General features: G+C 43.7%; 1 protein-coding gene across 1 annotated transcript in view; it reads right to left on the reverse strand.

Annotated features, from left to right (window-relative positions):
* enpp2 (ectonucleotide pyrophosphatase/phosphodiesterase 2) overlaps positions 1-13,381 on the reverse strand; it is a 115,604-nt gene that overhangs the window by 59,576 nt on the left and 42,647 nt on the right. The window contains exon 12 of the mRNA XM_068032197.1: positions 6,072-6,144. Coding sequence (XP_067888298.1) covers positions 6,072-6,144 — 73 coding nt within the window. The remainder of the gene's footprint in view (positions 1-6,071; positions 6,145-13,381) is intronic.

The following is a 13,381-nucleotide window of genomic DNA, read 5'->3' on the forward strand; positions in this document are numbered from 1 at the left end:
TTTAATGATTTGGCCTCAACTGCTTTCTGTGGTAGAGAATTCTACAGGTTCACCACTCTCTGGGTGAAGAAATTCCTCCTCATCTCAGTCCTAAATGGCTTACCCCTTATCCTCAGACTGTGACCCCTGGTCCTGGACTCCCCAACCATCAGGAACATCCTTCCTGCATCTAGCCTGTCCAGTCCTGTTAGAATTTTATAGATTTCTATGAGATCCCCTCTCATTCTTCTAAACTCTAGTGAATATAAGCCTAATCGACCCAATCTCTCCTCATACGTCAGTCCTGTCATCCCAGGAATCAGTCCAGTGAACCTTCGCTGCACTCCCTCCATAGCAAGAACATCCTTCCTCAGATAAGGAGACCAAAACTGCACACAATACTCCAGATGTGGTCTCATCAAGGCCTTGTATAACTGCAGCAAGACATCCCTGTTCCTGCACTCGAATCCTCTCGCCATGAAGGCCAACATACCATTTGCCTTCTTAACTGCCTGCTGCACCTGCATGCTTACTTTCAGCGACTGGTGCACAAGGACACCCAGGTCTTGCTGCACCTCCCCCTTTCCCAATCTATCGCTGTTCAGATAATAATCTGCCTTTCTGTTTTTGCCACCAAAGTGGATAACCTCACATTTATCCACATTATACTGCATCTGCCATGCATTTGTCCACTCACTCAACTTGTCCAAATCACACTGGAGCTTCTCTGCATCCTCCTCACGGCTCACACTCCCACCCAGCTTTGTGTCATCTGCAAACTTGGAGATATTACATTTAATTCCCTCATCTATATCATTAATATATATTGTGAATAGCTGGAGTCCTAGCACTGATCCCTGCGGTACCCCACTAGTCACTGCCTGCCACTCGGAAAAAGACCCATTTATTCCTACTCTTTGTTTCCTGCCTGCCAACCAGTTCTCTATCCATGTCACCCCCAATCCCATGTGCTTTAATTTTGCACGCTAATCTCTTGTGTGGGACCCTAGCGAAAGACTTCTGAAAGTCCAAATGCACCACATCCACTGGTTTTCCCTTATCTATTCTACTAGTTACATCCTCAAAAAATTCCAGTAGATTTGTCAAGCATGATTTCCCTTTCGTAAATCCATGTTGACTTTGTCCGATTCTGTCATTGTTTTCCAAGTGCTCTGCTATTACATCTTTTATAATGGGCTCTAGCATTTTCCGCACTACTGATGTCAGACTATGTATTTATTTTATTTACAGATACAGCACTGAAACAGGCCCTTCGGCCCACCGAGTCTCTGCCGACCATCAACCACCCATTTATACTAATCCTATATTCCTACCACAACCCCACCTGTCCCTATATTCCTCTACCTATACTAGGGACAATTTATAATGGCCAATTTACCTATCAACCTACAAGTCTTTGGCTGTGGGAGGAAACCGGAGCACCCGGTTCTTAATCAATCCCTTCTTAATCAATCCCTTTGTCCTCCTTTGCTGAATTCTAAACTGCTTCCAATCCTCAGGTTTGCTGCTTGTTCTGGCCATTTTATATTTCTCCTCCTTGGATCTAACATTATCACTAATTTCTTTTGTAAGCCACGGTTGAGCCACCCTTCCTGTTTTATTTTTGCGCCAGACAGGAATGAACAATTGTTGTAATTCATCCATGTGCTCTTTAAATGCTAGCCATTGCCTATCTACTATTAACTCTTTAAGTAATTTTCCCCAATCTATCATAGCCAACTCGCACCTCATACCGTCATAGTTTCCTTTATTTAGATTCAGGACCCCAGTCTCGGAATTAACTCTCTCACTCTCCAGCTTAATGAAGAATTCTATCATGTTATGGTCACTCTTCCCCAAGGGACCCCGTACAACAAGATTGTTAACTAATCCTTTCTCATTACACAATACCCAGTCTAGGATGGCCTGTTCTCCAGTTGGTTCCTCAACGTATTGGTCCAAAAAAACCATCACATATGCACTCCAGGAATTCCTCCTGTACAGTATTATTGCTAATTTGATTTGCCCAATCTGTATGTAGATTAAGGTCACCCATAATTACAGTTGCACCCTTATTGCATGCGTCTCTAACTTCCTGTTTAATGCCATTCTCTACATCACCACTGCAATTTGGGGTCTATATACAACCCCTGCCAACGTTTTCTGCCCCTTGGTGTTTCTTAGCTTCACCCATACAGATTCCACATCAGGATTCTCTGAGCTAATATCCTTCCTCACTATTGTATTGATTTGCTCTTTTACTAACACTGCTACTCCACTTCCTTTCCCTTTTTGCCTGTCCTTCCTAAATATTGAATACCCCTGGATGTTCAGTTCTCATCCTTGGTCACCCTGCAGCCATGTCTCCGTAATTGCAACTATATCGTATCCAATTAGATCTATTTGCACGGTTAATTCGCCTACCTTATTGCGAATACTCCACACATTGAGACACAATGCCTTTAGGCTTGTCTTTTTAACATTCTTAGTCATCTTAGCATTATTTTGCACTATGGCCCTATTTGTTTTTTGCCCTTGATTTCTTTGCCTTCCACTTTTGCCTTTTTGTTTCCTGTCTTTCGTTTCTATCCTTGTTTCCTCCTTCTCAGTTCCCCCACTCAGGTTCCCATCCCCCTGCCATTCTAGTTTAAATCTTCCCCAACAGCACTAGCAAACGCCCCTGCAAGGACATCGGTTCCGGTCCTGCCTGGGTGTAACCCGTCCCGCTTGTACAGGTACCACCTTCCCCAGAACCGGTCCCGATGTCCCAGGAATCTAAATCCCTCCCTCCTGCACCATTTCTCCAGCCACGCATTCATCTGGTCTATTCTCCTGTTCCTATGCTCACTAACACATGGCACAGGAAGTAATCCTGAGATTATTACCTTTGAGGTCCTGCTTTTTAATTTAGCTCATAACTCCTTAAATTCATCTCGCAGGACCTCATCCCTTTTTCTACCTCTGTCGTTGGTACCGACATGTACTACGATCACTGGCTGTTCACCCTCCCCCTTCAGAATGTCCTTCAGCTACTCCGAGACATCTTTGACCCTAGCACCAGGGAGGCAACATACCATCCTGGAGTCTCGTTTGCGGCCACAGAAATGCCCGTCTGTTCCCCTTACAATTGAATCTCCTATCACTATGGCTCTCCCAGTCTTTTTCTTCCCCTGCTGTGCAGCAGAGCCATCCGTGGTGCCATGAACTTGTCCGTTGCTGCTTTCCCCTGGAAGGTCAACCCCCCAACAGTATTCAAAGTGATATATCTGTTTGAGAGGGGGATGGCCACAGGGGACTCTTGCACTACCTGCCTGCACCTACTACTCCGCCTGGTGGTCACCCATCCCTTTTCTACCTGTGCAGCCATTACCTGCGGTGTGACCACCTCACTAAACATGCTATCCACGATGTCCTCAGCATCGCGGATACTCCACAGTGAATCCACCCGTAGCTCCAGCTCCATAATGCGGGTAGCCAGTAGCTGCAGATGGATACACTTCCTGCACACAAGGTCATCAGGGATACTGGAAGCATCCCTGATTTCCCACCTAACACAGGAGGAGCATATCATGGGTGCGAGCTCTCCTGCCATGACTTACCTTTAGATTACTTAGTTACTCCCTATAAAAATACTAATTACAGTAGGGGCCTTGTTCTACTCCAAACAATACCGATCTAAAGTCCTTAATAAATTACACTAATTTAAAAAAACATACTTTAGCAGTACTCACCGTATCACTTATATGGTAGGTTTTTTTCAAAAAAACGTTCCTTTTTTTAAGGTATTTAAATACACTAACAGCTGTTACTTATCCAACCAATCACCTTGCAGATTTCCCATGATGTCACTGTAAGTTTTTTCCTCTTTTGAATCTCAGCGCGCGGAGACACAGACAGAGCGTTTCATGAATTCATCGCTTTTTGAATGAACTCAATAACAAAGACCACATGAGTCTGTTTTGTGCTTCTGGGTTAAGATCAATTTCACCCCTTTGTATTTACATAGCACCTCTCATGACCCCATGTTTGTTTTATTCATTCATGGGATGTGGGCGTCGCTGACTAGGCCAGCATTTATTGCCCATCCCTAATTGCCCTTGAGAAGGTGGTGGTGAGCTGCCTTCTTGAACCGCTGCAGTCCATGTGGGGTAGATATACCAACAGTGCTGTTAGGAAGGGAGTTCCAGGATTTTGACCCAGCGACAGTGAAGGAATGGCGATATAGTTCCAAGTCAGGATGGTGTGTGGCTTGGAGGGGAACTTACAAGTGGTGGCGTTCCCATGCATCTGCTGTCCTTGTCCTTCTAGATGGTAGAGATTGAGGGTTTGGAAGGTGCTGTTTGAGTAGCTTTGGTGCATTGCTGTAGTGCATCTTGGTAGATGATACACACTGCTGCCACTGTGCATTGGTGGTGGAGGGAGTGAATGTGTGTGGATGGGGTGCCAATCAAGCAGGCTGCTTTGTCCTGGATGGTGTTGAACTTCTTGAGTGTTGTTGGAGCTGCACCCATCCAGGCAAGTGGAGAGTATTCCATCACACTCCTGACTTGTGCCGTGTAGATGGTGGACAGACTTTGGGGAGTCAAGAGGTGAATTACTTGCCTCAGGATTCCTAGCCTCTGACCTATTCATGTAGCCACAGTATTTATATGGCTACTCCAGTTCAGTTTCTGGTCAATGGTAACCCCCAGGATGTTGATATTGGGGGATTCAGCGATCATAATGCCATTGCATGTCAAGGGGAGATGGTTACATTCTCTCTAACTCTCTGTCCCCAAGGGCTTCACAGCCAACAAATTACTTTTGAAATGTAGTCACTGTTGTAGGGAAATTATTATGGGAGAATGCATCTCCTAATGTTGTCATAGAATCTATTACATCTACTTGAATAGGCATTCAAAGATGGTATCTCAAAAAGTGCAGCACTCCCTCAGTACTGCACTGCCCATCTGCCCTCTGAGGTGGATGGAAAAAAATCCCATAGCATGTTCAAAGAAGAATGGAAAAGTTCTCCTAGTGGCCTGGTCAACATTTTTTCCTCAATCAATAACTGGATTCTCTGGTCATTTACCTCATTGTTGTTTATGGAATCTTGTGCAGAAATTGCCTAGATTACAACAGGGTCTACACTTCAGAAAGTACTTCATTGGTTTTGAAGTTATTTGGTATGTCCTGAGGACATGAATAGTATTTTATAAATGCACATTTTTTTCTTTCATTCTTATATAGCGTTCACATCCAATCTTAGCAAATGTACTTTCAAAAGGCTTTTGGATAGGTATATGGATAAAGGAGAATGATGGGGTATAGATTAAATTGTCCTTGACAGAGGACAAAGGATCGGCACAACATTGTGGGCCGAAGGGCCTGTTCTGTGCTGTATGTTCTATGTTCTATGTTCTATGTTCTATGTTCTATGTACACGTGGAGCTAATTTGATAGGTGCTAGCCACTTCAATTTTTATAACTTTTTGTAAGGAAAAAAAAAGGTTCACCTGAAAAATGCATCAGCCAATGGGTTGGCTGGGGTGCTGCCCCCACCCCCAATTTTCAATTGCTGCCTGCCTGTTTTTCAGGTGAGAAATGGATGGCCAGCAGTTGAAAATCCTCACCTATTCTAAAGTAGTATGAATCCCTACTGTCCTTAATTAATAGTCTTTCTTGGCCTGGTAAGCAATAAATAAAACAAGATCCATCAAACATGTTACAAAAATATAGCACAATATTTAATCATAAGAGGGGCAGTTTATTGCATTGTATAGGAGATTTTGTTTAAAAAGTTAGTTATTTTGACAAATTCAGAACCATTATTGCTTTATCATTAGATCATTCTCAAACTGACGTCCATGTTCGGCAACTTTCAGAACTTTCTGTATTTATTTCAGCTTATTATCTTTTTGCACAATCTGGACCTTTGGAAATCCACCAGAGAACAAGCAAGAACAAAAAGGCTTTTTCAAAAAAAAAAAGCAGCAACATCTGGTTGACATTAGCAGTTAATTTCCATCAGCAGCACCAGCAACAGGTGTTGCACATATGGAAAGGTTAGACTCTATCAGTGCCCCAGCTTAGTACTAACATGCTTTACTAACCTCTGAGCTGGATGGTCCATATCTGTGACCGTAACCATCTGGCTGCTCTGAGTAGAAAGCATAGACATAGGGCCTAAAATGGAAGCAAATGTTAAGACTGAGTATTTTTGTTTGTTGAATTAGGCTCTCAGGAATATCTGGTTCCATTTTCTTTATGAGAGGACTTTCTGCCAAATCTTGGCTATTTCAATTTACATTCACCTCACTCATCCAGCTATTGATTTCTTAGCTAACATTCTACCTTAGCTCTCTGTCCCCACCTCAGAGAAAAAAAACGCATGTAAGCGTGCATATTTCTTTGCATTGTAATAAATCGGTCTTCAAAAGAATACAAGCCACTTACCATTGTCATACGAACAACATTTATCAATATATATTCAAATTCCCCACCCAGTGCACATACTTTTCATCTTTGTTCCACTTGCCCTAAATCAGGGGCTTCCAAATACTTTCATTGGAGAACCCCTGCAAATACTGATACACTCCCTGCAAGTGTTGGCACCGTTCCCCTTTGAGGAGTCCTTGTCAGCATCAGGTACCCAAAGGAAACCTTCATCAGAACAGGAGAAACACATAAAAGATCATGTTCTGCTAGTCCCCTTTATAAATGCTAAGCTGTTGCATATTTCCAAAATGTTCTGGTTTTTTATCATTAGATGTTTGTTGGGTGAGTAGTTAGGGATTTACACAGGGGAGAAATTAATGCAAAGGTAATCATTTCATCCATGAAATTGAGACTATTTTTATTTGCATTAGTAACTAGACAAAATAGTGCAACAAAAGTACGATACTGAAAAATAATTTTCCGTATATCAAGGCAAAAAGTGCACATATCCTGAGGAAGAACATAATCAGATGAGAAATATTATCAAATCATTATTATAATACAAGCACAGCCCTTGAAAGAGGATAAGAAATTCAAAGTTCTAGCAAATATGGGGGCAAAAATGCTCCTGGCCATTGTATGTAGCAAAATACTTTAACATGTTAATGAAGATTTTTCTGTTCACTATTTCTAGCAAAGTCATAAACATGATCCTTTAGAATGTGAAGATGTTTTCACTAAATATCTTCCCAAACTCATTTACAAGGTTGCTTCACAAAGGGTCTGAAAACATATTTCAGTGGGAAAGATCTTTCTCTACGTGGCTACCACTAAATCAGTTAGTCCACACGTTAACATATTGCATTATATAGAGATAAACCTAGACAAACAACAGAAGTTACTTACGGGAACCCCCTGTTTGATCCCACTAACCAACTCAGCCATTTTGTGAGATGGTGGTGAGGAGCGTTACTTGTTACTATAAACACTGGAACTAATAAATGAATTGCATTGATTAATATTTAAGGTCTTCTAACTTGTGGAGCATTAGTATCACAGAATCACTTTAGGAAGTGTTTCCGCAATACCTTATGTTCTGGGTGCTATGGAATGTATATTGCAGGTCAGATTCTAACAGGAGCCAAAGCAACAAAAAAGAAACCCATGTCTGTACGAGTTTCAGTGTGTGGCGTTATTTTTGAGTGGGTTCCACACTCTACCTTCTTCTATGGCTGAGGAAAGCCTGGACAGGCCACGCAATGCAGAAAAGTTGGACCATTCAGTCTTCTGGGGTGGGACTTTGATTTGTTCATGAGAATGGGAAAGGGGACAGGTGGTCACTTAAACCCGCCTAGTTTAAAAGGCAGCGGCAGGAGCAGGAAGTGACAACCCGCCCACTCTGGGTAAATGACCACTTACCCCTATTAGCAAGCTTGTTAAAGGGCCAGTTTAGGACTTTCTTTCTGAGGTGTGGGTTCAGTGCACCACTGGAACCACGAGAGAGGAGGAGGCAGTGACACAGCGGGGAGTGAGCTGGAATGGCAGGACAGAAGCAAGAGGTAGTATTGAAAAGAGAAAGCTGAGAGAAGTCCCTCATTCACAGGCAACCAGTTGTGTTCATTAAGAAGAATCATCTTTTACACCTCTACACGCTGGACAAGAGAATTTATGGGGAGCCGGGATAGGGGACAGAGGGGAGGAGCGGGGAGGGGGAACGGCTCCTTCATTCCGTTGCCAACGAAGGAAGGGTATTAGAGGAAATTAGATCAAGCTTCTCCAAGCTTGCTCCAGCCAGTGATGAAGAGCAGCATCTGCTAAAGCAAAGACAGACCCTTGGTCAACGGGGACAAAGAGGTGAGGAAGGAGGGGCAGGGAGGCTCCAGAGTCTCCAGCTTACACAATCTTCACCAGCACACTCCATCGCTTTGCCAACCCTCACTTCCCATTCTCCTGCTCCTCACCAACATGAAATGGAAACACACAAGTCAGCATTAGTGCAACAACTTTCCTAATGCTTTATCGCTTAATATTTCACAATTATTTACATCAGAAACACCCAAGTGACCCACAAAGTGGCATCACCAACTCAGTGGCCTCCACTGATGGCTACGCCTACAAGTGCCTCCCCCGAGGCTGAGGATGTGGTGGATGCAGGCTGCCACTAGTGCCTGCCTGGGACTGAGATGCTCCTGGCAATTGGCCTCGATATGGAAGTGCCAGGGGTGCACCTCCAAAGGCTGCTGCACCAGCAGTGCTGCAGGGGCAGCCTCTGTCACAGAGCGTGACTTCAGAGATGCTTCATCCGTCAGAGGGGCCTCGGGGGTGGATGAGAATGATAGAGCCCCTTCAAGATGGCCCCTTCATCACCATCTGTCACCTCCTCAGCCCTTTCATGGCGCCCTTGATCGGTGGAGGGAACCACTAGCTAAGGCACAGCTGGCATCCACTCCATGTCTCTTTGCGCCATTTGCGTCACAGACCGGTCAGTGCTGTTGACTGTGGCATGCATTCTGTGCATGTCAATGTGCTATTCCTGTATCCATTCTGAAGATGCCACATTTGGCTGTCCAAGAGGTTGGCCACCCTCTCAATGGAGGAGCTCGCATGCTCAAAGCACTGAGTCATTATGGAGCACATGAGATGAATAGACCTCTCCATTTTCATCCCGTGACTCCACAGAGCCTCAGGTAATTCCGACATGTGGGCACACATCTCATACTGATTCTCCAGGTACAGCCACCTGTTTTGTGATTCACAAGGCACTGCAACTCTACCCTGTTGAGCAGGGCTGCACCTACCCTCCATCCTCCGTGGGGGACTGCCCACAGCTGACTCTGCCGCCCCCCAATCCTCCAGCTCTGACGTGGCATGCGCTTTGCCCTGTGCCACCCTTTCTAATATCACATGAGGACCCACCGAGGTGAAAGTATCTGTGCTGGTGGACGGTGTGCTTGTAAGATGTGATGGTGCAGGCTCCAAAGCGTCTTCCTCCTCTGACTCCTTGGGAACCTGTTGTCGTAGTGTGGACTCCTGCCCCTCTGCAGCTGACCCTGTGGGAGACATAGGAGAAGATGGTGAAAAGAGATCAGGACAGTCAACAGATGCCTCTACTACTTAAATTAATGAGATGAGCCCTTGTGCATTGATAACTTGTTGCACGAGAAGCACTGCAATGCATCCCCTGAATCTGCAAATGTTGAGATATTTTCACCTTGTCTGTGACAGATTCCTGTTTCTCTGTCCCCAGCGTCCATGTGGCTTGACACTCTGGCCACATCAAAGGCCAACTTCTCAAAGTGCATCAGCACGGCAAGCTGGGGAACCCTGCCATCCTTCTCCCTGGTGCTCAACTCCCGTTTGGCCTGCAATGTGAAGAAAAATGCCATTAATACAATGCCTCTCTCCCTTACCACTTGCAGCTTTCCATTTGTATACGCTGCTGCAGTCCACACTCCAGCCTTTTGTCCAACAGCACTAGGGTTCTGACCCATGTTTATGGGTCATCAAGGCTGCTGAGCACACATCTTTCCCATGGTCAAGAGAACGCTATTTGCCCTAAAGGTGCCCCTCTCTTTTGCACTCTGGTAACTGCAGAATAGAAGGCATTCCATCTGGTATTTTCTTTGGACTCACCTTTTTCAGTCGTGATAAGGTCATTGAAACACTTCGGGCACTGCACCCAGTTCCTCCTCACTGCTTCTCTGCTGCTGACTTCGTGTGCCACCTCCAGCCATGCCCTCTTGGTGACCTTTGCAGGCTTTATGTTGCCACTGGCAGGGAATAGGATGTTTGTGTGCTCAGTTGCCACTTCCAGCAGCAACTCCAGTGAGGCGTTAGAAAATCAGGGGAGGGCTGCCCTGGCACAGGGACCCTCCCTACCCAATGCCCTCTGGGCCCTCCATCCATTTTTTGGGCAAATGGCAACCTCAACAATGGCTGATTCCTGCCTTTAAAATCGGGCCAGTTGCTGCCACCTCATTTCCCCATCCCGCGCCGCTAATTGGGTGATAAACATGATTCTGGGCCAATTAAGTAATTTGCAAATTAAACTTGCATCACATGTGCGTTGCTGCAGCGGTGCGGGGTTGGGACTCGCAAATCATCGTGTTGTTGGAGTTCTGACCCCAGAACTGAAATTCTGCCCCTGGTGTCAAGATCACATGGTCGCCTCCAGTGCTAAGTTTGCTCTGCTTATGTTGCCATTGTTTACAGCAACAACATTGATGACAGCAGCATTGTAAGGTAGGTGAGTTATCAGCATTTCCACTTTATGGGAATTGATAACAGTTAAGTGACCAAGAAGAGATGGTGACAAAAATCATGTTAATTTCAAAAAATGTTCCTACAAAGTTTGAGTTAGAACTATAGAATCAAAAATATTTTACAGGGCAGAAAAAGGTTATTCAGTTCTTCATGTCTGTGCAGGCTGTTTGCTAGACCAATCCAAAACTAACCCAACCGACACACTGTCTCCCAGTAGCCAAATATCTCTCTCTGCTTCAAATATTTATCCAATTCTCCCTTAAAGAATGCTATGATGTCTGCCTCAACCACTCCTAGTGACAAAGTACTCCATACTTCAATAACCCTACGTGTAAAGAAATTTCTCCTAAACCTGCTGCTGATCTATTAGTTTTCATTTTAAATTGATGAACCTTCATCATTGACTCCCCAACCAGAGGAAATATCTTTCCCATTCTATCAAACTCAAGCATAGTATTAATTAAAAACCCTCTATTAAATCTCCTTTTAGCCTTTTTTACTGGAATAAATAGTCCTGGTATCTCAGTCCTTCCTTATAACAATTTCCTTTTGTATTGTCTCTTTGCCTTTTCTCATATACCATTTTAACTTTCAAAACTTCTTTTTCAACTCCTCACTACACTTTTTACATATCTCATGATGTTCATTAATACTATTCAGTTTAGTTTTATACTCTCTATCCATGGAACTCTATTCTTTGATGCATTCCCTTTTCACCTTACAGGAATATTTGATTTTATATTCTATCCATCTCATTTCTGGATATTTCCTACTGCTGGTCCTTCAACCCATTGCTAACTTTTTTGTTCAGCTAATTTGAGCTAGATCCCTTGTAATCTCACTGAACTTCAACTTTTTCCAGTCCAGCACTCTTATCTTTGACACTGCACTATTATTTTCTTTTTTTACATTGTAGATAACTATGCTGCAGTCACTATTCCCCAATTATTTCCCTACTGTCAAAGCAATTATTTACACTCTACTTCATTCCCCAGAACTAGATCAAGCAATGTTTCTGTCTTTGATGGGCTAGAAACATACTGATCTATGAAATCTCGGATGCATCATAAAAGTATTCCCCATGTTGACCAAATGCATTGCCTTGGAATAATTAAAATCACTATTATTTCCCCCTTTTTTTTATTACATATCAGCATGAACTATCTTTAGATCTCTCACCCAATCTCATCTCAACTGTTTGGTGACCTATAACACACACCAAACATTGTACTACTATCCTTCCTGTTTCTTAACAAGCTTCCAGGACATCCTTGCATTCTAGCTCTGTGGTACAATTGTTCACTAACACAGTTACCTATTCCACTTCTACCCACTAGTTGACTACGTGTCCATACACGGATGCCACTGTCCGTGGTAAAAAGGTTAAAGTCTGTGGTAATTTGAAATGTCTTGTCCAAAGCTTGCCTATGAACAGTTTGAAATGTTTCCATTTCTCACATTGTGCCCATTTTTACCTTGGATTCCACTGTGCAAGTATTAGAATACAACCGTTTAACAGTCCTGTGAAGCACCTTGGGGATAGTCTAGTAGGTTAAAGGCATTATATAAACACAGTTTGTTGTTATTTACATCCTGGTCAGTTTCAGCAATTCATCACTGCATTCTACCCTATTTATGGAGGGAGGCTAGACTCACATAGATTGGAACAGTCTTGACCCAGCACCGTCAGAGATCATTGCTGTTAATGACTGTTCTCTCCCTACCTGGATTCAATCATTGCGTCTGTTAACAGCACAATATTCCTCACTCCTCCTTGGTAGGTTCTCCACTCACCCCCGCCCCCCCACCCCGGGATTTTAAACAGAGGGAATTTTGCCCCAATAGCAACTGCAGTCCACATTTCGAAGCAAACAGCTCCACATGGAACTACCAAGTGCATTTCTGATGATTTATGAATGAACACAGACACAGTGGGCTCATTACATTTTACTTGGAATTAGAGAATTCAATTGGTCAGCATTCAAACAGGGTATCAGAAATTTAATAAGTAACGCTGGAGTTAAGTCTAGTTCCAAATTTAAAAGGTAATTTTAGTTAAGATGCCTAAAGCTGATGAAAGGATTTCTCATTCCACACATTCATGTCACAACTTGGCGGCACAGTGGCGCAGTGGTTAGCACCGCAGCCTCACAGCTCCAGCGACCCGTGTTCGATTCCGGGTACTGCCTGTGTGGAGTTTGCAAGTTCTCCCTGTGTTTGCGTGGGTTTCCTCCGGGTGCTCCGGTTTCCTCCCACATGCCGAAGACTTGCAGGTTGATAGGTAAATTGGCCATTAGCAATTGTCCCTAGTGTAGGTAGGTGGTAGGGAAATATAGGGACAGGTGGGGATGTGGTAGGAATATGGGATTAGTGTAGCATTAGTATAAATGGGTGGTTGATGGTCGGCACAGACTCGGTGGGCCGAAGGGCCTGTTTCAGTGCTGTATCTCGAAACTAAACTAAACTTTATTTATCGTTTGAATAGATGTTGCTTATTACTCATAGCCTTTAGTCCATTTTAATTAACTACTTTTCTTTTGTTTTAATGTTACAATGAGGTGTTTAATGCTGTGTTTTTATGCTCAATTAATTTATGTAAAATTCCCCATGACTGATATTTCATCAACAACTTTCTTAATGGAAACCTAATGATCCAGAACAGGTCCCAGCTCTAGACATTCGCATGGGGGGGAACACGGTACTAGTGTTAATATCAGTGCTC

The sequence above is a fragment of the Heterodontus francisci genome, chromosome 5 (genome assembly GCF_036365525.1).
Source record: "Heterodontus francisci isolate sHetFra1 chromosome 5, sHetFra1.hap1, whole genome shotgun sequence".
Lineage (NCBI taxonomy): Eukaryota > Metazoa > Chordata > Chondrichthyes > Heterodontiformes > Heterodontidae > Heterodontus > Heterodontus francisci.